Genomic DNA, 23,916 nt, shown 5'->3' on the forward strand with positions numbered 1-23,916 from the left:
AATATAAAAGTTGATCTTTATAATTCTGTTCTCCTCCTCATTCCAGTAAATGAAACTTTTTTTTATTTCTGCATTCGTGCTGCTGATCCAGTAACTTCACAGCTTTATGGACTGTGTCTTGTTACAGGTCTAAATGGTCTCTTAAACCAGTGTGTTAGTTTTATTGTGTCTGTATTCTCCCTGGTGACAGCGAAAAGAAAAAACAGGTGCATGAGAATAATTCTCAGACGTGCGTTCGGTGCCCCCTAGTGGCAGTTTACTAAATTACAACAGTACTTGAATGCATACGATGTACTTCGTGGGCCACATGGTCCGTCTAGCTCAGACCTTGGCAGAGATCCAATGTCCTGTTACCCACATATTCTGCTGCGTGCAGAAAATGCTGTGTGAATGAGTTTTTATTAGTTAGCTTATAAAAATTAATCTGTGTTGATTATCATACTGCATTTAACCCAAGAACCCTCAGCCTTAAAATGGCTTAAATTTTATTAAAAATATAATTTAAAAGAGCACTTTGGCTCTCTACAGAGTTTTTAAATGTAAACAATGGCTTCTAAGTACAACATTCATAAAACAAGAATAAAACCGTGCAGCCAAAGACCCAGACCTAATTTCTAGCACCTGCTTCTAAACACTCTCTCTGACAAGACCGGTCCTGTCCGCCTGTGAAGGAAAGGGTAGAGCTAGGTTCAGTCTCAGTCTTTCCAGTCCTGAAATTCTACACAACTATAGGTCAGGACAGAAACACCAGCGCTACCTTGGATTTTTCATTTAATAATGAAATCTTGGTGCAGGCATGGGAGTATTTCCTAGTATCCAGATGACTGTGTCAGAGTTCAGTATTTTTTCTTACAGTTTACACACAAAATTAAATGAGGGAGTTTTCTGAAATACCAGAATTCACAGACCATACTACGGCTGCATTTGGAATACAGCTGGCTGGGGACGGGTCACAGCCCCTCCTGCGGAAGTAGACACGTATGAGGCAAAGTGCCTCAGAACATTTAGGGGGCGAGTGAATGCTCAGCCAAGGGAGAAGGAACACGTGGTGCAGTCCCCCCTTTGGCTGCACTCACGGCACCAGGACTGACCACGCAGCAGCGAGCCGGATGATCCCCCAAACGAACACGGTGTAGCTCCTCTTGTTAGGCTGGACTGCTGTTGATTAATTATGTCTGACTAAAAAGTACAGGCACATGTTCCCACCGGAGGAGCCAGGCCCGTGGCGGCGATGTGAGACTAACACCCACGGAGAAAGCAAAGCAGCCACCACTGGAATGTCCAGATGCCTCCATCGCACGGGTGCTCCCAGGTACCTCTCTCCATCCCATGGGTGTTTCCAGGTGACCCCATCCCAAAGACACTCCCAGGTACTTCCATCCCATGGGTGCTCCTGGATACCCACCATCTCATGGAGGCTCCCATGTAACCCCCATCCCAATGGCACTCTCAGGTATCCCACCCCACAATGCTCTCAGGTGCCCCCATCCCATGGAGGCTTCTAGATGCTCCCATCCCATAGGCACTCCCAGGTGCCCCCATCCCATGGGTGCTCCCAGGTACCCCATCCCATGGATGCTTCCAGGTACCCTTATCCTACAGGTGGTCCAAGGTGCCCCCATCCCACAGGCATTCCCAGGTGCCCCATCCCATGGGTGCTCCCAGGTGCCCCCATCCAGGGTGGGAACATGCAGGCAGGCGAACTGACCCAGGATGCCGCAGAGATGAGGAGGCATGTTTGGGCTTTAATTATTTCACTGTTGTGGCAGGGAGCTGTCAGTGACTGACTTCTGAAATCTTGGTATTTCACACATGGATTAACAAAGACTTTTATATCACCAGAACAGGGGATGTGCTTTAGATGCCTAGGAAACATTAGTCTACATGACCAAGGTCCCCAGTCCTTGGTGGGGACGATGAGGAGCAGAGAAGGAATAAACATGGGGAACAGGGAAGGAGCTGAAACAACCATGGCTGGCCATAGCTCTTCCCTGAACTCAGTCTCTAAGCGTGAAAATGGAGGGGAGAGAGGGGTTCTCAAGCCGCTCAGAGCACCAACAATGCAGAGCTAAGCGGGGGCCATGCTCAGCGGACTGGGAGTTCTGCCTTCTCTTTGCCCCCCTTGAAGTATACTTCAGATATTTGTCTCTAAGGTGCCCACGTGCCAATAAAGCGTCTACCAACCAGTCGGAAGAGCTCACGGCAGCTACTCAGGAGGCTGAGGCAGGAGAATTGCCTGAACCCAGGAGGCGGAGGTTGCGGTGAGCCGAGATCGCGCCATTGCACTCCAGCCTGGGTAACAAGAGCGAAACTCTGTCTCAAAAAAAAAAAAAAGAGCTCACGGAAGCACGGCACTTCCACCGTGAAGTTCACCACCTTTCAGCCTCCTAAGCGGCCGGGATTACAGGTGCCCACCACCATGCCCAACTAATTTTTTTTGTATTTTTAGTAGAGATGGGGTTTCTACTAAACCCCATTTCTACCTGAGGTCAGGAGTTCAAGGCCAGGCTGGTCTTGAACTCCTGACCTCAGGTGACCCACCTGCTTCAGCCTCCCAAAGTGCTGGGACTGCAGGCATGAGCCACTGCACCTGGCCTATTTTTCTTTTAGAGAAACAAATCTGAAATCCACTCTTCACAGCTGACTTTTGCTTCCATCAGGGAAGACTGATAAGGCTGTCGGTGCCTCACTCTGCTCCTCATAACGCTTTCAGCGACTCTGCATTCAATACAGAAACTAACCCCAGATTCCAGAGCCCAAACTTTATGGACGCCCACAATCTGCTCGGAGCCCGAATTCCTCACATGCTCTTGGAGCCAGGTCCTGGCCAGGCTCATCCTGCAAGTACCATGTAAAAAATATCAAAGTCCATGAGACAAAGCCACACCTTCCCAGGTTAAAGAACTTCACAACTTAAAAAGGATTACTTTTCCCTATTTTTCACGCTGACAACCTAGTGGTGTGTGGATAGCTTCCGAGTGAAGCTTACGTAGAAAAAAGGACCCTATGGCTATGTCCTTATTCTCTAAGGAAAAGAAAATATTACAAAAGACTTCAACACAACTGGAAAACATCAGCTACAGATTGTAACAACTTCTGATTAACCTAGTTAAGTAATAATCTCTTATTCTTTTGATCAGAGATTCCATGGAGGGTTAACTAGGTCAAAAAGCACACCACTACTTAATCATTTTAAAAACATTAGAAAGAGCAGAATGCCATGGCATTATGAACAGATTATGAACAAAAATAAAAGCCATTTGTATGCATTAATGATACATCAAGCTAATTCAAGCTGGCTAAAGTCATTAGAGAGAAGTCCTGGGGCAAAACACAGCTATGATGCCGCAGTGCAGAAAAGTATTAAAATAACCATTTTCTATGTCGTTGATAAAATTAATTCTATGAGCAAAAGAGATGACTCTTAACACGAAAATCAAAATAGAGAACATTTGCTAATAGTGTGTTTAATGATCTAATGTTGGCAGCGTGAGAGTTAATTCAGGCATTTCTCTGCACACGTATGAGCATCTGTGCACACTGAACGTTTCCAGCAAGAGAAGCACAGCAGGAAAAATCCCAGACTTAGGGTAAGGAACTGCCAGAAGAGACCACAGCCTCCATTAACACAGTATTCTACAACACTACTACACAAAAAATGTATTCATTGTCTCTGGTTGTTTATAGCATTATCAACCTTGATTAAGATTTTAAGATATCTTTTCCCTGCTATTTCTGAAAGAATAAAAATTCCTTTCCTTATAGGTTCCTTCGATGTCATTCTCTCCTGTTTCATACCTGACTCCACATTGGTAAGGCCAGCAGGTGCAATCTGTGCAATATGCAGCACAATGATAAGGAAGATATACCCTCCCCCACCTATACATTTTCATATCGAATGGCTGGTGTCAAGCAAAATCTAACCGACAGACTGAGAGAGAATCCTTTAAAAGTCGGGCTGCTGGGAGTGATGACTAACACCTTCCCATCACTTTGGATGGCTGACATGAGAGGATCACTTGAGACCAGGAGCTGGAGACTAGATTGGGCAATAAATCGAGAACTGCCCCCCCCAATCCTGAGGAAAATTTTTGAAAAATGAGCTGGGCATGATAGCATGCACCTGTAGTGCTAGCTACTCAGGAGGCTGAGGCGGGAGGATGGCTTGAGCCCAAGACTCTGAAACTGCAGTGAGCTAAGATCACGCCACTGCACTCCAGCCTGGGTGACAGAGCGAGACCCTCTCTCAATTAAGAAATCACAATGAAAAGAAAGGGCAACTCCAAAAAAGAAATGAGCTCATTTTATATTTATAAAATGAAATCATGAGATAATAATATTAAAAAACACTTGGACAATTTAAGGATAATCACCTTAAGCACATTCTTAAATTATTGCTGGAAAATGTTTCGTGTAGCTTTGTAACAAATTATCTCTTATACATTTGTATTTATTTATTTTATTATTATTATTTTTTGAGACGAAGTCTCACTCCATCGCCCAGACTGGAGTGTAGTGGCGCCATCTCAGCTCATTGTAACCTCCACCCCCTGGGTTCAAGCTTGGCTGATTTTTGTATTTCTAGTAGAGACAGGGGTTTTGGCTTGTTGGCCAGGCTGGTCTCGAACTTCTGACCTCAAGTGATCCACCCACTTTGGCCTCCCAAAGTGCTGAGATCACAGCTGTGAGCCTCCATTCCTGGCCCACCTTATGTATTTGTGTTTACTGAGTGCGTCTGGAAGGTTTTTGTCTCAGTTGATGTGCCAGACACTTTGCTCATGAGTGAAACCTGCTTTTAGAGCTTCACAAGGGTAGGCATTTTTCAACCCAAGCTAATTTTTTTAACTAACTCAAAAGCATTTTTCATTTTGTTGGATTTTTTTAAACCTCTGAATATATGTTTTACTATACAAAAAAGCTTTATTTTAGTTTTGGAATTAAGTCACTGTTTCATTTTGTAATTTAACTCTGTTACAGAAAAAGCTTCTTTGGTTAAGAACTGAATCTGAAAATGCATATGAAGAAAAAAGGAGTTGGCAATACCGTGTTTCATAAAAACGATCACTATCAAACATTTACGTATTTTCCCATCCAAACGTAAACTAGGGATATAGCCTAAGAGAAAGACCCACACAAACCCACAAAGATGTCTTCCTCACACGCACACCCCACCAACGGGCTGAATCACAAGTCTCCTTACCGTCAACTGCAGGTCGGTACCTCTCCCATCCGATGGGAGATCAGAAGTTCTGGGACAGTCTGCAGCTCCTCACACGCGCCAGATGGCATACATTAGAGGCTGCTGGCCAATGGCATCAACGACCTTAGGGCTAATGACACCAGAACCCGCATCAAAACTGCCTTACAGGGCCGGTGCCATGGCTCACGTCTGTAATCCCAGCACTTTGGGAGGCTGAGGCGGTCAGGTCGCTTTGAGCTCAGGAGTCTAAGACTAGCCTGGGCAACATGGCAAACCCCCATCTCCACTAAAAATACAAAAATTAGCTGGGTGTGGTGGCGCACGCCTGATTTCCCAGCTGCATGGGAGGTTGAGGTGGGAGGATGGCTTGAGCCCAAAAGACAGAGGTTGAAGTGAACGGAGACAGCATCACTGTACTCCAGCTTGTGTGACAGAGCAAGACAAAACAAAACAAAACTATCTCAGAACAAAACAAAACCAGCACGCCTTACTTGACTTGATCATTTAACTCGAGGGAAACGTGAGGACTGCTTTCTGCTCAGCCCCCTACCCCACGTGCATTGCTACCACATACGCGCTACCAGAGCCTCATATAGGTCACCTTTCCACATCATCTTTGTTCGTGGGAAATGCCAAAATATGAAACCCCTTCATGAAGTGTAATTTACGCAGCTGAACCTCTTTCATGCTGTCCTAATACACATCGACCACCCTTCTGTCCCAGGAAGTCTTAGAAATACGACTTTCAATGTGTCAACGGGGTAGGGGTGCAGAGAGGGGGACAGTGATGGGCACAGGTGCACAGCTGAGACCGAGGTAGAAACGGGACATGCTGGCCTGGCCGCCGCCAGCTGCTCCATGTGCATCTGGGAAGGCAGCATTTCCGACAATGCTGTCCCAGCTGCAAACTGGGCCTGATGAGATCCACTATCCCGCTTCACAAACCGTAACATGGTCATATAATTATCAGTCACTACTACAAGTGATTAAAAAATGGGCAATGACTCATTAATTCACCTTTTCAACATATATGAAGTGTCTAATGTACACATATACATGGCTTGCTTTCAAATGTAAAAAAATCTTATTTTTTAAAGTCTTCCTTTGCTAACACACACACACACGCACGTGCTAATTCCAACCTAATATCTAATCAAGAAAAAAAGAGAAAACGGCAACAAAAAACAGGCCACCTTGACAATGAAAATTAATCTGGTTTCAGGAAAGAATGGAATAGGCCTAACTGATGTATCTTTTAACAGCACAAAGACTGTGGTGTCAGTGAAACAGAATGAGGACACAGGAACCAGGAGAAAAGGCCCAGATGAGTGCTTACATTTACCGACAGGTGAGTGCACGCAACAGGTCACAAAACGGGCTCGTTACACAGCTACCCTTGTTCTGGACACTCCTGTAATTAGCACCTGGCAGCTGCAGACATTTAATGTGAGATGGGGTTTTTGTACATCAGGATTTTTTTTTTTTTTTTGAGATGGAGTCTCACTCTGTCACCCAGGCTGGAGTGGGGTGGCGCGATCTTGGCTCACTGCAACTGCCGCCTCCAGGGTTCAAGCAGTTCTCCTGCCTCAGCCTCCTGAGAAGCTGGGATTACAGGTGTGTGCCACCACGCCTGGCTAACTGAGGTATTTTTAGTAGAGACAGGGTTTCATCACGTTGGTCGGGCTGGTCTCGAACTCCTGATGTCATGATTTGCCCACCTTGGCCTCCCAAAGTGCTGGGATTTCAGGTGTGAGCCACTGCGCCCAGCAACACACCAGGATTTCAGTCTCTGGAAGCAAAGGATCAAGAGCACACTGAGACTCCCTGACTTCCCACACAACCTTGGTAAAGTCGCCCAACCTCTGCCAGCTCGGGTTCTCGGCATGGGTTAGGTATGCCCAGGTGAGCCGTTACCAGGAAGGGACAAATGGAATGGCTTCCATGAATGTGCTTTCCAGAATGTTAATTGCAACACAAACATAAAAAGCCAGGGGCAGTGATGTCAAAGGGCTGACATAGAGCTGCCTAGACCAGAACCTACTCTGCCAGATAAACACCCGTCAGCCAGGACAATGTTCACAGCATGTCATCAGAGGAAGCCCTAAGAAGCCACAAGGCTGTGGCCGCTCTAGCACCTGGCACACAGAGCCCTTCCAGCACCCCTGCCTGGCTTTCCCATACACCTAGAACCCACTGTCCCTCCCTACACAAATAAAGCAGGTCTGCTCTAGGACAAACGTCTCCTATGCGAGATCACAAAACTTGCCCTGGACACCGTTCGGCAGAGAGATGATCATTTGCAAATTATCTCTTTGACATGGACCTCGACCTGCTCTAACAACTGTTATCAGAGTCAAAGTTCTGCATGTAGGTTTTCCTATGGTTGCATGAATACAAGCTTAAGAAGCTGCTAAAGTTTTGGTGGGGAGCATGCCTAGCCCAGTACATATCATATATATAATGTGATGCCCTGAATCGGGATTTAACAATTGACTAGGATGTTCAGAAAATGCATGCAAGAGTATTAAATTCTATATACCAGCAGCCCCCGACCTTTCTGGCACCAAGAACTGGTTTCACGGAAAACAATTTTTCCAGGAACCAGGTGTTGGGGGACAGGTGGGAGATGGGGATGGTTTCAGGATGAAACTGTCCCCCTCAGATTGTCAGGTGTGAGATTCTCACAGGGAGCGCATGACCTAGATCCCACACACGCGCAGTTCACACAGGGCTGGCACTCCTAGGAGAATCTAATGCTGGCTGATGTCACAGGAGGTGGAGCTCAGGTGGTCCTGCTTCCTCACATGCCAGCCGCTCACCTCCTGCTGTGTGGCCTGACCAGGACCCCTGCTGTATACAAAACACGCTGGGATGCAAATACACAATCTGTACACAAAACAACACTGCCTACAACTCAGATACATCTTTATCAGCTCATTCTAGGAGAAGGGGAGTGAAGGGAGAGCCTGGAGGAGAAGCTGCTTGGAGGAGAAGAAAGGAAAACAGTTCTTCATCGCACTATCGGGTCGCACTCCTGATCCCCTATGAAGGGGAAATCCCTCTTTCTTTAGTTATCAGGGGCCTTTAAAATCCCACACGCCATACAGCTACCCCAAAGACAACATCATTTAACCATCATACGCTGTGCCCAGTAAAAGATAGGGTGCACTGTCTCTAAATGTCAAAACAAACAACAGAAACCTGACCCTGTCTCCTGCTGAGGTTGAACAGATGCCAGGACACAGGGCCCCGTGCTCCTCTAGGGCACTGCCACCCGCAGAACAAGCCGCCAACAGCTACTCAGGAAGACGAGAAACTCAAATGCATTTGAAGACAGACTAAATGTACGCTCTCCAAAACGCAGCTGCAGGGAACTACAGTGCTGAACATAACATCTCCAAGAATACAGAGGCCGAGCCCGCTCTTCCTCCCAAGATACATGTGCAATGCTCAAAGCACCCTGTTGCTACCTACACAGGGCTTGCTACCACCCTGAACACGATGTGGCCTTCTGGGAGGGGCATTTATTTTTGTCGCTAAGTTATAACTATTTTAGGTGACCTTTTAGCATGTAGGCTGAAAAACCCTGTCACCAACCCCACACCCTTCCTGACCTTCCGGAGACCTGACTACAGTGTCATGTCAGACACGCACTCTGTCTGTCCGGGAGAGCTGCTGCCACACAGAAAGCCGATTCTTCATAAGAAGTGGGAGAAACGGCTCTTTAAAAAAGAATCGTAGGCTGGGTGCAGTGGGTCAGGCCTGTAATCCCAGCACTTTGGAAGGCCAAGGCGGGAGGCCAGGATTTCAAGACCAGCCTAGCCAACATGCCATAAACCCAACTCTACTAAATATACAAAAAATTAGCTGGGCATGGTGGTGCACGCCGGTAATCCTAGCTACGCAGTAGGCAGAGGCAAGAGAACTGCTTGAATCTGAGAGGTGGCGGTCACCGTGAGCCTGCATCGTGCCACTGCACTCCAACCTGGGTGACAGAGACCCAGCCTCAAAAAGGAAGGGGGGAGGGAGAGGAGGAGGAGGAAGGGCAGGGAAGAAGAAGGGGAGGGAGGGAAGGAAGGGGAAAGGGTCGCAGTGGCAGAGATCTCATTAGATTCTCACAAGGAGCGCATGACCTCAAAGACGCCTACAAGGAATGAACTCCACTTTTTTGTTCTCCTTCATCCAGGGCCTAGAAGAACACATGAACAGGGACTTTCAAAAAATTTAATGCCAAACAGAGAAATCATCATTCTAACTTTAAAAATAAAAAAACCTGCATACAGACCATTTTCCAGATGCTGCAAGAAGCAGACAGAGCCACAGAGTCTGGCAGGCGCAGCGCTGCTGGCTGTGGGGTGACCCAGGAACAAGGGCCCTGTGCAGCCCCCAAAGACCCCAGGTGTCAAGCCCACACGTCCAGCCCACCCAGCCCCCAGCATCTCCCTCCCCCAGGGCTCTGCTGAAATGCAAACAGATGGGTAACCACAGCCATGGTCCGGTTCAGCCGCCCAGGTTAAGCAGCAACCATCCGGGGGAGCCAGCTCACCCTGCCCATGAGCCACCCAAACTCGCCTGTAAGCAGAAGCGAGGACACTCCTGGGCTGCCGGGAAGGACACCCAGAAAGCAGCCTGGGCTGCCACACTTCTGCACCCCTGCGCAAGACACAAGGTCATGTTTCTGGGTGAATGTCTGATGCTTACCCTCTTCAGTGGACCTTAACTTCATGGAGGAAGGGACCCTTCTGTGTTCCCCAATCTGTCTCTAGCCCCCAATCAAATGCAGGTGGGTGGGAAGCTGGTGCTCAGATGAGGGAGTGAGTGGACAGACGAACCGCCTGCTGGCCTGCTTAGGAATACCTACTTGGCAGTAGCCATCTGGGAACTGCATGAATGAAAGAAAAGTAAACAGGACCACAAAAGTGAACAGAAAAGTAATACAGTGTTTCTCCATTCATTTTTACAATTGTTGCAAGACACTAAGAAGTCAAATGTTAAAGAAGCAAAGAGTGAGGTCCCTGGCCTTTTAAACAAACCTTGGTACAGAGCCGATCAGAAGAGCAGACCCTGCAGAGGGAGGAGAAGCATCTAGATTGCTTTTTAAATTTTATTTACAAGCCAAACATTATGTAGAAATCACAAGCTTTTCCTTTATGTTCTCTCTCTACCATATACAGGTATAAAAAGTAAATAAATGCTGGGCACGGGTGGCTCACGCCTGTAATCCCAGCACTTTAGGAGACTACTGCAGGTGGATCACCTGAGGTCAGGAGTTCAAGAACAGCCTGACCAACATGGTGAAATCCTGTCTCTATTAAAAATACAAAAATTAGCTGGGCATGGTGGCACGTGCCTGTAATCCCAGCTACTCGGAAGGCTGAGGCATAAGAACTTCTTGAACAGGGACCTGGGAGGCGGAGGCTGCAGTGAGCCGAGATCACACCACTGCACTCCAGTCTGTGCTACAGACAGACTCCATAAAAAAATAAAAAAATAAAATAAAATAAAATAAAAGTAAATAAACAAAGAAGCCCTGGGGCAAAAAAAGAAGGCAGAGAGTCAGGCAGGGGCCCTGCTGGCTGGGGCATCCCCCTCGAGGCCCTCCCCAGACCTGTGGGCAAGGCTGGTGTGCTCTTGAGGCCCCAGGGACCTGATTTGCTTCCATTTTAATGACAAAATGTTCCTGTGCTCTGGTTTAGTGAGATGGGGGATCCAGACCAGGCTGTTTGCCTTTGGGTCAAGCCATGTGATTTCTCTGAGCCTCTATTTCTTCCACTTTACATAAACCTTACAATCTTTAACTGTCCTTGGGGATTTTCACTTGGTTATTGTTAAGGATTGCTAAGTACTCAATAAAGCCCCTACTCGGGAGCACTTTTATCACTAACGATGAGAGTGTTTGTGGTTTAAGTGAAAATATATATGCAAATAAGAAACCATATACCATATAACTGCTATATAAAATATGCAGAGTAACCCTGATTTTATTTTAAATAAAATATGAAAATATTAAAATATTTTGTCCTTCACATGAAAGTATTTTAAGGACAAAAAAAAAATTGCAATAGCCACAAGTTGTAGCATCACACGTTGTTTCTTTTTTGAGAGTCCATAAAATGCAAATATCTTTTTTTTTTTTTGAGACAGAGTCTCCCTCTGTCTCCCAGGCTGAAAGGCAGTGGTGCTATCTTGGCTCACTGCAACCTCTCCGGTTCGAGCGATTCTCCTGCCTCAGTCTCCTGAGTAGCTCAGATTACAAGCACCCGCCACCACACCCAGCTAATTTTTTTTGTAATGTTAGTAGAGATGAGATTTTGCCATGTCGGCCAGGCTGGTCTTGATCTCCTGACCTCAGGTGATTCGCCTATCTCAGCCTCTCAGAATGCTGGGATTATGGGCATGAATCACCACACCTGGCCGAAATCCAAATACTTAATTCAAATGTATTATTTCTAAAATAGGAAACTGTAATGAAAATCTCCCATGCCCTGGAAAACAGACACTCAACACAGCATCACCTCGTGAGGTGTGACATGAGTGGTCACAGCAATGGAAATGCTTTATCTATTTCAAAATAACAGTATTTAGAAGTCAGTCCTTATTCCCCCCCTTGCCAACCCCCCAACTTGAAGAAAATGAAACACTTCCAACACAGAAGCAGAAGCGGCTGCCTGTCCTCTGCCTTGAACGTGCTGGGTGTGGTATGGAACTCAACCCAAATTCTTACACTGAAATCCTGACCCCTGGAGGGTAAGAGGTAGGGCCTCTGCCAGGTGACTGGGTCACAAGGGTGGAGACCTGTGGCGGGTTAAGTGCCCTTATGGGAAGGGACAGGCGAGACCCTGTGTCCTCTGTTTACTGCTCAAGCACACGGCCCACCAGATGCCACACGGCTGGACCTGACGCCAGCACCTGCCGCTGGGCTTCCTTCCCCTCCTCCGTAACTGGGAAAAGTAAAAGTCTGCTGTAGAAGCCACTGGGTCTTGTCACAGCAGCCAGATGGACAAAGGCTGCTTAGCAGGAAGGCACCCGATACCATCCTGACATCCTCCAGTATTAATTTATAACACCTTCATAAGAAGCATTCATAATTTATGGAAAACTTGTGTATGTTAACATGATAAATATAAAAGTAAAGGAGTTGCCTGGGCGTGGTGGCTCACGCCTGTAATCCCAGCACGTTGGGAGGCCAAGGTGGGCGGATCACGAGGTCAGGAGATGGAGACCATCCTGGCCAACATGGTGAAACCCTGTCTCTATGACAAACACAAAAAATTAGCCAGGTGTTGTGGTGTGCACCTGTAGTCCCAGCTACTTGGAATGCTGAGGCAGGGGAATCACTTGAACCTGGGAGGTGGAGGTTGCAATGAGCGGAGATTCCGCCACTGCACTCCAGCCTGGGTGACAGAGCAAGACTCTGGTGGAGACTAAACTTATCCAGACAATTGAGCTCCGATCTGGCATCAGGGACCAGCAACTTCTTTGAACGGGGCCAGAGAGCAAAAATTGCAAGCTTCGCAGGCTGCGAAGACCCTCGCCTCTGCTGTAACAGCTGGAGAGCGGCCCAAACCCGCTGCAGTCCATCCACACAAAGCATGGCTCTGCATCACAAAAAGTCTATTTACAGCTGGGCCCGGTGGCTCATGCCTATAATCCTAGCACTTTGGGAGGCCACGGGGGCAGATGGCCTGAGCTCAGGAGTTTGAGACCAACTTGGGCAACATGGTGGAAATCTCACCTCTATTAAAATACACAAAATTAGCCAGGTATGGTGGCATATGCCTGTAATCCCAGCTACTGGGGAGGCTGAGGCACAAGAATTGCCTGAATCTGGGAGGCAGAGGTTGCAGTGAGCTGCGATCATGCCATTGCACTACAGGCTGGGCAACAGAGCGAGACTTTGTCTCAAAAAAAAAAAAAAAAAAAAAAAAAAAGAAGAGGAAGAAAAGTCTGTTTATGAAAACAGGCAGCTGGCCTTACGCATGGGCCCGGGGGCCCTAGTCCAGGGACCCTTCGTCTACAACGCTTTACTTCCACATTCACGGGGGCCTCGGCTGTGCAGCGGCCGACACTGACCTTACTCTGCTAGGGTGCACCTCTCACAAGAGCTCCGAGGGGCTCCCTGCACGGTTCCTCCAAGTCTCACTAATGTCTCACTCATGTTCACCCGCACGGCTTGCGATGAGGTTTGCTCCCCACAGGATGCTCTCCTGACGGAAGTGGTGCGAGGAGGCCAGGGATAAATGTGAGTGGGGGCAAGAAGGGGCTGGGCTGTGGGACCCCAGCGACTTTGCGCTGCTTGTCAGGGGAACCCTGTGCTCCTTTGGCACTGGCTGGAAAAGGCAAGAAGAAACGTAAGCTGTGAAGGACCGACTAGGACCGATGTGCTGAAAAACAGGTAAGTATCTGAGAGGCAGAGACGCGTGGGAAGGGACAGCAGGCTTAGGAAGGAACCAACTGTTTCAGGAAAGAAAACGCAAAGTGTGAGAGCTGATGTCATCTTTGAAAGAAAGTTGAACAGTGAGCGTACAGAATCCCTACAATTTCGTCTGAAGACTAACTGAAACATTTAAAAGGAAACCACAGGTTGCCCATTTGGAGGAAGTCCCAGGGACAGCCCTGCAGTCAGCGCTTTCACAGCTTGTCTTCAGGGTCGAAGCAGGGCGCGTCCTCCATCACCTCTGAGCGGCTCGGCACCCTCCGGACAGCCCGGGCGCAGGTGCCCTGCTCTGGTCCCGACAATGCCTGTGGCACCAGAGAGGGGACAGGTGCTCTGCCCCCATGGATTTAAACCAGACGGGGAGAGGCCCCTACAAGTGATTCCCACCAGCAATGGGACCCTCTGCCGCAACCACGCTTCTCCCAAGCTTCCACTGAGAAAAAACTGGATTTAGAAATCTCAGTCCTAGCTGACCCCGGCGCTTCCTATCCCAGGGTGACACTACCTCTCCGCCCGCTGCACGCACCTCCCCAGATTCTGCTCTCAGAGCCGGCGTCTGGCACTACAATCACCCACATCTATGTCACCCCTTACAGAAACTCACACTCTGCCAGAATTTTCTCTGATTTATGGCTGTTCCTGAAGGCAGGTGATCAATAATGAATAAAATAACCTAAAAACAATTCCCAAAGGCTGGTCCTCACTCTCTGCTGTGAGTGCCATCATGCCATCTTCTATTTTTGGTGGCGGTGCAGGGGTCTAAACTTGACACTCTCTCTCAGTTTATTCTCTCCTCAAAGCCTCCTACCAAACATTTAAAGTGTTTTAAAGGACGGGATTGGATTAAGAATGGGCAACTACAAGGAAGAAATGGCTCACAGACAAGTTTTACAGAGCGCAAGAAATGTTATCTTCTGTACAAAAAAAGGCCACCTAGGTGACATGCAGACCCTGTGCCAGGCTGTTCTCAAGCCATGTGTTGTCTCTTCTGAACGCAGCATTTTCTATGAAACATACCTGAGGATCACCTCTGGAATGCAGTGCTCTCAAAACGACTGCCCACCCATCAGTGACATCCTCCCGCCACCCACATGCACAACGGCAGGGACTAATTTCTCCAAGCGCCTCCTATACGGTGTTCCCAGCAGTGCACATTTACCGTCCTGGAAGACCCTCTCCACGTTCAGCCCGTACGTAGCACACGTCTCGTAGTACGTGCACCGCTTCAAGTCATTGGAGAGCTTCCTCGCCCTGGCATCATCGATGACTCTCGGGTTAGTGGAACTTATGGCATCTGGAACGGAAGAGCAAGAAGTCACGGCATGGTGACAATGACAGCTGCAATGACTTCCCACAACATACGCTCCCCACGTCGCAGAAACCGGTCCTGACTCAGCAAATGTGATTGTTCTATGAATTTGAAGTCTGCAGGGCAGTTTGCCTCCCAAATAACAGACTCAAACAGGGGAGAAAGTTATTTATTACAACTTAAATTTCCCGAGTAGAAATTTTACAGGAGAGCTTTTGAAACTGAAATTTTAAAACGTTCAGAAAGAAGGAACAAGACTTAAATATAGATCTAGAGGACACATGCTTTAGAAAGAAGAAAAAAATCCCACACAAAGTCACTATGCATAGGTCCACTTCTGCACACCACGCAGGTGGCTAAGCATATTTCCTGCACTGGCATTATTTTTCCAGGTGTGGTCACTTGTCCACTTTTTAAACTGACCCATTTAATCAATGCTCACTGGGCTCCCATTCGGGGTCTGGTCCTGTTCTGTGCACAGGGATACCCCAGTGAATGAAACAGACAAAATCTGCACTCTTGTCAAACAGACATTCTAGTTTGTCGGAGAGGCAGGCAGAAAATGAAGAGGCGTGTGATGAATGGTTCTGAATGTGAGATGGCCACACTGCTAAGTGACGCAGGGAAGAGGTTAGGAGGCTTGGGTGACCCCAGGTTTTGGAGCAAGTGGTCAGGGAACCCTCATCTACAGCAGGTGGGGTGCAGCAGTCACTACCTGGGGCAGAGTGCCTGAGGTGGAGGGCGGCAGGGTACATGAGGGGGATGCAGGGATGAGGCCCAGAGGGGTGGGAGGGAGGTGTACGGAGAGAGGGGACCCCGTAGCAGAGGACACAGCAGTGCAGCAAGGGCCCAGACGTCTTCATGGCCCTCCTCAGGGTCACAGGTGACCTGTACTCCCCCAATCCAAGTCATGTGTGCACAGGGGGCGTTCCAGCAGCTGCACAGAGATGCCACCGGCACCCGTTTCCTAAAGAAGAAACAGAGCCCTCCTTTTTTTTTTCTTTAGGTCAGCTGCCAGGACTCCCCACCCCCAGCCCGGCCCCATTCATTCCATTACTTTTGAGTTACAGTGGCACATGGAACAGAGAAATGAGGAGCTGGAACGTGAACAGTCATGAGGCTTAGGGAAAAGAGGACTTTTCAGATGTTTTTCTTGTTTTTTCTGTTTTGTTTTGCTTTTGTTTTGGGGACAGAGTCTTGCTCTGTTGCCCAGGCTGGAGTGCAGTGGCGCAATCTGACTCACTGCAACCTCCACCTCATGGGTTCAATTAATTCTCCTGCCTCAGCCTCCCAAGTAGCTGGGATTACAGATGCCCACCATGCCCAGCTAATTTTTGTATTTTACCATGTTGGTCAGGCTGGTCTTGAACTCCTGGCCTCAAATGATACACCCTCCGGGGCCTCCCAAAGTGCTGGGATTAAAAGCATGAACCACCGTCCCCGGCCTTCAGAAACAGTTTTCTAACCTGAATCTTTTTCATAGGGCTTGAAGGCTCTTGTGCCAAAGAAAACAATAAACAACTCTTTAAACAAAAATCTACCAACAGGATTTCTCTACCAAAGAAATAGCAGTAAAGTTATACAACAGAGCGACTACCTTTAACATTTTGTTTATTTTTGAGGAGGAAGGGCACATGGCAACTCCAGTTTTTGAAGTAGATTTAAAGAGAGGCACCTTGAGGAATTTGGTTCGTTTTTTTCTCTTCTCATATGTTATTTTCTTAGCCCTATGACATAGGTTTGGGCTGACATTTCTTTGTCACCAGAAGGCAAGTGAACTCTGCAGTTAGGTTCTCTGCTGACAGTGACCAGTCCAGCCTCCACAGGCTGCACCCCGTTCCAGGGATACAGTCAAAAGGGCACCTCGTCCTGCCTTCTTCTCTGGATAATTAGTAAATTTGACTTGCATTTCACAACATTTTTTTTTAAAAGTACTTTTTTAAAGTATAAATATTATTTTTAATTGTTAAAAAAAAGGAAAACCATGATGTTTCAATGCTCTAGGACAATTTTGAAAACACAGGCCACAGAGGAGCCACCCAGCTTCCACGTGACCCTGACCCGCGGCCTCCATCCTCAGTGGCACGGTCACTCTGTTTCTGTCAAATTTTGGCTTCACAGGTGCACCATGGACATCTCTGCCGGCTTCTGCACTCACAGTCTGCATTTCGGTTTTATACTTCTCTCGTTTTTCATTCCACTTTTAACTCTGTAGCTTTTTACAGATCCTGCCTCTCCTCAAATCAATTTAATTTGCACATTTTTAAAACAGAACCTGTTTAACGAACATTAAGTGATGACCTCCTTCGGTCCCACCTTGTCCGATTATGTCCTTGACTACCGCCCCGAGAGTGCTCCTGCTGGCGTCGCTGCTCCTCCCGTCAGCGGGCGGAGGCCTCACCCAGGCCAGGCAGCCTTGGCAATGAACCCAATTCCTCTTTGGTTCTTTCCCATCCCACATGCTCTGACCTCTAAAGCTGTCTACCCTAAACCGGCAGGAAGAGAAATGTCAGGCCCTCTCTTCGACAACCTGGTCCCTCTTTTGTCTCTGGCATCCCAGGAAGCCAAGTCCCTGCAAAAGCAGGCTTCACGGAGAGCAAGGAGCCCACGCACATGCCAGCATGCCAGCTTCCTGCCATCGGGCTTCTGGGGTGCTCCTTGAAGTCTAAGTAAAGATCAAGAGCATCTCGCAGGTGAGGAGTGCGGCCCTGATTGGAAATGTCTGTTCTGGGTCACCTGGGGTGTGGCTTGGAGCCGACACGTGAAGAGTCCTGCATGCAGGGAGGTCGAGGGGCCGGCTGACCTGCTCTCCCTGGAGGCCACCTTCATGCATACAGACACTCCCTTGTGGCCTTCAAGCCCATCTTTCCACATCCGATCAATGAATGTGGAATTCATGGAATAAAAGGGGGTACTTTTACTCAAGGACTTTTTAACTTCAGGAGGGCTTCTCGGTAGTCTTAAGTAGCCAGCCCAGTAGGAAGCTCAATGTGTCACTCAGCTCAGGCAGGAGACTCAGAGAAATGCGCTGCCTCCAGGGTGGGGACAGAGCAGGGCCTCTGGACGAGGTGCGCAGACCAAGGCAGGGCCTCTGGAACACCGGTCACACATTGAAATATGAGGAACAAAGGCAGCCAACATTAGACACCTATCACAAACCCACGGATGCACTGAGTGTCTTCCCGGAATCCGTGTTTAACGCCACCAGAGTCCCACGGGTCAAGGTCACCCAGCCTGCGGCCAGTCACACCCAGAAGTGTGTGGTCCCGGCTCCCAGGATCTCAGACACTCCCCACCTACTGACAGAACACCATTTGAACTCAGAGAACAGAATGATCGTGGAGGATCTTTCCAGACTGTGAACTTTGCTGCCACTTTTCACAGTGAGTCTAAGCAAAAGCCCCTCCTGAGTCCTAAAATCAAACCTCCTGAGCTTCAGCTGCCTGTGAGCAGTGCCTACACACACAGCCCTGAAAAACTTTTCTCAGAAATGCCACAGTCAGGCCTGCGGGAAGGGGAGCTTATTTGGAACTTCTCTATTCAACTTCAAGGCACCTTTCAGCAGAATCTACTTTGGGTGAGCACCCACTTTAAACCACGATTAGGAATTTTTTTTTTTTTTTTTTTATTGCATTTTAGGTTTTGGGGAACGATTAGGAATTTTCGAGAGACCACCTCAAATACGGCAATTCTGCTGCATTCCCATGAGAACCAAGAACTTTCGGTGGTGCAGCCTTGTCTCCCGGTGAACACTAGAGGGCGCGTTCGGCATAAAGAATCCCTCCTCCGTTCCGTGTTAGAATAAACTTACCTCCTGCTCTGAATTTCAGGAAGGAGAGCAACCAGTGGCCACTCCACACTCTGCTTATGCTTAAAAAAAAAAAAAGGTGAGGAGGTGCTCTCCAGGAAGCCCAACTCTAACACCTGCCACTAGCACGCTGAGAAAATGCTTTTAGTTATTTATTTATTTATTTTTTTGAGATGGAGTCTCCCTCTGTCTCCCAGGCTGGAGTGCAGTGGCCTGATCTTGGGTCACTGCAACCTCCGCCTCCCAGGTTCAAAAGATTCTCCTGCCTCAGCCTCCAGAGAACCTGGGATTACAGGCACAAACCCGCCAGCACACCGGCTTTTTTTTTTTTTTTGAGACAGAGGCTTGTTCTTGTCACCCAGGCTGGAGTGCAGCATGATCTCAGTTTACTGCAATCTCTGCCTCCTAAGTTCATGCGATTCTCCTGCCTCAGCCTTTTGAGTAGCTGGGATTACAGGCGTGCACCACCATGCCTGGCTAATTTTTGTATTTTAGTAGAGATGGGTTTCACCATGTTGGCCAGGCTGGTCTCCAACCTGACTTCAAATGATCCACCCGCCTGGGCCCCAAAGTGCTGGGATTACAGGGTGAGCCTCCATGTTTGGCCGGAAAATGTGTTGAGTTTATGGCACCACTATTTATTTCTCTCGGCACACGTGCCCCCGACGTGATTTGAGCTTTTGTAGATTCCTGATAAAGCAGCCAATCACCGGCCTAGCGACCCCCTACTTCCAGCATACCTAGTGCAGTACCTACAGCTGACATCCTAAAGGAAACGCCTCCCACCAGTGCAGGGACGGGCACATCAGATAGGCTAATTCTACAGGAATTCGCAAAACAGGCTATCAACAGCCGCAACAAAAATGAAGGGATATACAATTTTTCCTCATAGCATAATTTTAAGTTACCCATATTTCTTCCAAAGTAGTTTTAAAGTTAACCTCCTTCTGACTTCTAAAAACATCCTATGTGACATCTTAGACCCTGGTGGCAGACCCCAGCACAACCACGGGTCTGTGATCAGGAGTGAGGACATTGTGCCTCAGTCCATGTGAGACGTGGTCTATTAAGTCTGAAGTGACCTGGCAGAAAACAAGGGGATGTGCCCAGTATGCCCCTCTCCCAGCGGCCTGCTAAATTAAAAGTAAGATACAGGTCATAAGACAGTGACAAACAGAACTTAATAAAACAACTGCTGTATGCTGGCAATCAGTATTATTTCAAGGTGCACTGAAAGATAAGCTTTAATAGATTATTTATGAATCATTTTATAGAACAAAGAATTAAAATATAACAGAAAACATGTATTTGACTACATAAAAATATACAAAACATATACAAAAAATACATATATAACAGAAAACTATATATATAGTTTTTTCTTTTTTCTGGAAAATAGATTTTATTTTTCCTAAATCACCTGGGATATGTGTGTATGTTGTTTTTCAGGTTAAATGAGTGGTTTCACCATAGAAGCAAATCAGGAAATGTGATAGTTAATTTCAGTTTCATTAGTTTTTCACAAAAACGTGAGCGTTCAGTAGGCAATTATTCATTCTTTAAAGCATGTCTAAACTTCTCCATACTGAAACCATTAGAATCCTTTAAAAAACATCTGCATACAAACATCACTCACCCTGGGTTCCCACCAGAACCAGAGGAATCTCGCTTGTGTTCCGATAGTTGGCCATTCGACTGTAGTAGTGGTAAACAGTCTGGAAACTTATTTCATCCTCCAAGCTGAAGACAAATATCACAGCGTCCACCCACATGGCAAACTAGGGAGAGAACATGGGGAGGAGAGCAGGGGCTGAGTGACAAGGCTTCGTTAAGAATGGAGATGTCCGGATGGGACTCCGGGCGGCTCGGAGAGCCCGGGGTGGCAGGCAGCAGGGGGCTGCGGGAATCCCCCTGGTCGCCCGCTGGGTGCTTGACTCTTGACTGTCGTGGTGACACAGGGTCACAGTACCAAAGTCCTCCTCCTGAGCACACCGTGCCTGGTGTTTTCCTCAGAAATGGGCCCTCCATCCTGTTCCCACCAAGCTGCTCTGTCTTCAGAGGACACAGCCACACAGTCTCCCTGCCACCCTCAAGCTCCGGGCCTGCCCACCCGCCGTCCTGAGTGCAGACAGAAGGCCTGCCCCACCTCCCTCCAGAGCCTCTCAAACCCCGAGGCGTTCCACTGTCCTCTTCACCTCCTCCTTAGACCCTCCAGGAAGCCCTGCTGGACCCCTCAGGTCGAGAGGCGGGTCTTCTTCCGGGATCCCACAGCCTGCTCAGAACCCCCCACCCGCCCCAAGGTCCTTCCCACGCCTCCGCAGGGCCGGCCTCCGCTGCGAAGGGTCAAGATGGAACACAGACTCAGCCTCGGCTGACCTCCCGCAGCATCGCTGCAAGGAAATGACTACCTATTTTTAGGGACAAGTGAAAAGTGCATTCAGTTATAAGTAAAACATTTACATGATAAAACTTAACCCAAAGTTCTACTGGTAAGTACAAAATAGAATGAGAACTTGAAAACAAAGAAAGCTGGGAGAGACCTGGAAAGATCCTCCCCAGCGCCCACACAGCGTGCCAGGGCCAAGGCTGGCAGAGGCTTCTCCTTTTCCTCTTCTCTGCCTTGAGGAACCCTCTTCCTGTCTCTTCCTAGAAAGTGGGAGGGGCAGACTACCCCTGCACCCATGAAGAGTGCTGGCTGGCCCGGAACAGACCTCAGTTCGCAAGACGGGAGCTGAAGCCCACCTGAACCTCCACCCAGAGGAAGCGTGAACGGTGGCTCTAGTCTTCCAAGGGTGCATCTGGTTTCCCCAGCTCCTTGTGTAGGGGGCACCCAATACATAACCTCCTATTCTAACGTGGTCACCATCAGAAAACTGAAACTCTGTTTTAGGGTTTTTAATTTGTTTTTTTGAGACAAAGTCTCGTTCTGCCGCCCAGGCTGGAGTGCAGTGGTGAGATCTAAGCTCACTGTAACCAACTCCTGGGTTCAAGCGATTCTCCTGCCTCAGCTTCCCATGGAGCTGGGACTACAGGCACACACCACCAAGCTCAGCTAATTTTTGTATTTTTAGTAGAAATGGGGTTTCACCTTGTTGGCTAGGCTGGTCTTGAACTCCTGACCTCAGGTGATCCTCCCACCTCAGCCTCCCAAAGTGCTGGGATTACAGGCGTGAGCCACTGTGTTCGGCCTTTTCTGTAGATTTTTCTACATGTATGTAATTTTCGTAGCTTTTGTGCTTCATATTCAATTGTGTGCTTCATGTATTGCTAATTTGCTCTGTAACTGTAGAGGAAAAAGCTGCTTCCAGTCACTCAAAACATTTATGTGCTGGGGAAGACAGAAAATAAACCCAGGTGATTCCTACCTCTCCCTCCCTTCAGCGACACAGGAGGGACGATGCATCCAAGAGGTCCATGGTGTAGCAAAACACCGTCCTATACACTCAGCGGACTAAGAAAGGGCTGACTTCCATCAGCTTCACAAACCTAGGACTGTATCGGTCCGATCTCTAATTTACCCTGCCTTAGTATAAACTAACAGATGGTCACTGAACATGAGCTCAACCTGCTTTGTAACTAAGTTTTCAGTTTTTTTTTTGAGACAGAGTTTCGCTCTTGTTACCCAGGCTGGAGTGCGATGGCGCAATCTTGGCTCACCGCAACCTCTGCCTCCTTGGCTCAGGCAATTCTCCTGCCTCAGCCTCCTGAGCAGCTGGGATTACAGGCACGTGCCACCATGCCCAGCTAATTTTTTGTATTTTTAGTAGAGACGGGGTTTCACCATGTTGACCAGGATGGTCTCGATCTCTCGACCTTGTGATCCACCCACCTCAGCCTCCCAAAGTGCTGGGATTACAGGCGTGAGCCACCGCGCCCGGCCAGTTTTCACTTTTAACATGTCTTCAAGGTCTTTCCTTCTTACGATCAAGTATATGGTACCATCGATGCTAAGAAACAGAATTCTTCACACTTTAACAGCTTCGAAATCAGAAGGCACCTAAATATTGCTGATGTTTCACTGTTTAATTGGCAGCATTCTTCTTTTGAATATTGGGACACCTACAGTCACTGGTATTTCAGAGTCAAGAATCACGGCAAATCTGTGATATCTTCTGTATAACCACACGGCCCTCCAGTGTGTGGAGTACTAGACCCGGAAGTCCCGTATTAGGTATCTTTCACTTTCACATCTTACAATCCTATGCTGCACGTTCACAAAAAGCCCAAGAAATAGTGCCGAGAAAACCTTTGACATTCAATTTGCATGAACAGTCACTGGCCACTACTAGCTCTTGGCTCCTTTCAAGTGCTTAACTAATAAATTATGCTGCAAATAAAACAAGAAAGTGGGTTAAATAATCCAAAGAAAGAGATCGTCCGCACTCAGGTTTTGTTATTTCTAGAATGCCCATCTTTCCAGGAACTTTCCAAGAAATCCTAATATGCTCCATACCAGTTTTCACTGGAGACCACCTCGCTCGGGGTAAGGCCAAGGGGGCATGCAGGGGCCACCGCCTGCAGTTACCAGAGACAGAACGAAGACCGGACTCCAAATTCCGCCCAGCTAACTCTCTAAATCTCCTTGCTCTAGAGATCAAACCACTCAAAGGAAAAGACTAAAAACCAACAGACTGAACTACACAAATTCCCAGATGTCATTTCAACCAGGTTCCCCAACGGGGGCAGAGTGTGCGCTTCCTGCCTTTTTAAAAACACAGAGAGTGAAAAGCCACCAAATAGACCCAACTTCTCTGCAGGATTTAGCCTGAAACAACAACAACAACAACAACAACAACAACAACAACAACAACAACAACAAAAAAAAAAAAAAAAAAAAAAAGCAGCAGCATTAGCTTCTGAGAGATGAGGAAAAAAACGCAGTGATAGAAAATATTTTTATGGGTTTCCACTTTTTTGGAAAGCAGGTGTTGAATCCAACCTCAGAAAACGAAAGAGACAAAAGCAGGCTTGGGGCGTGCGTGTATACTCACCTGCGCCTCCGGGGGGCCCCCTTCGTCTCTAATCAGCAGCAGATAGCTCTGTCCGTCAACAACAATCTCTTTCTTGAACCTGCCACCTGCCACATACACAAAAGATCTTGTTACTCAAGAACAACAGAGTGTGCAGGGGCAAACAGACGTGGGCTTCGCTTGTGGAAAAAT

The 23,916-nt window shown here is 47.8% G+C and overlaps 1 protein-coding gene across 8 annotated transcripts in view; it reads right to left on the reverse strand.

The window, feature by feature from the left end:
- The window catches only part of AGAP1 (ArfGAP with GTPase domain, ankyrin repeat and PH domain 1), a 624,335-nt gene that overhangs the window by 360,715 nt on the left and 239,704 nt on the right, over window positions 1-23,916 (reverse strand). For all 8 annotated transcript variants that reach the window (XM_039469755.2, XM_039469754.2, XM_039469753.2 and 5 more), the window contains exons 4-6: window positions 23,746-23,831; window positions 20,391-20,532; window positions 14,797-14,931 (exon numbers count right to left, since the gene is read on the reverse strand). In XM_039469755.2, coding sequence (XP_039325689.2) covers window positions 14,797-14,931; window positions 20,391-20,532; window positions 23,746-23,831 — 363 coding nt within the window. The remainder of the gene's footprint in view (window positions 1-14,796; window positions 14,932-20,390; window positions 20,533-23,745; window positions 23,832-23,916) is intronic.

Source organism: Saimiri boliviensis, chromosome 5, assembly GCF_048565385.1.
Source record: "Saimiri boliviensis isolate mSaiBol1 chromosome 5, mSaiBol1.pri, whole genome shotgun sequence".
NCBI lineage: Eukaryota > Metazoa > Chordata > Mammalia > Primates > Cebidae > Saimiri > Saimiri boliviensis.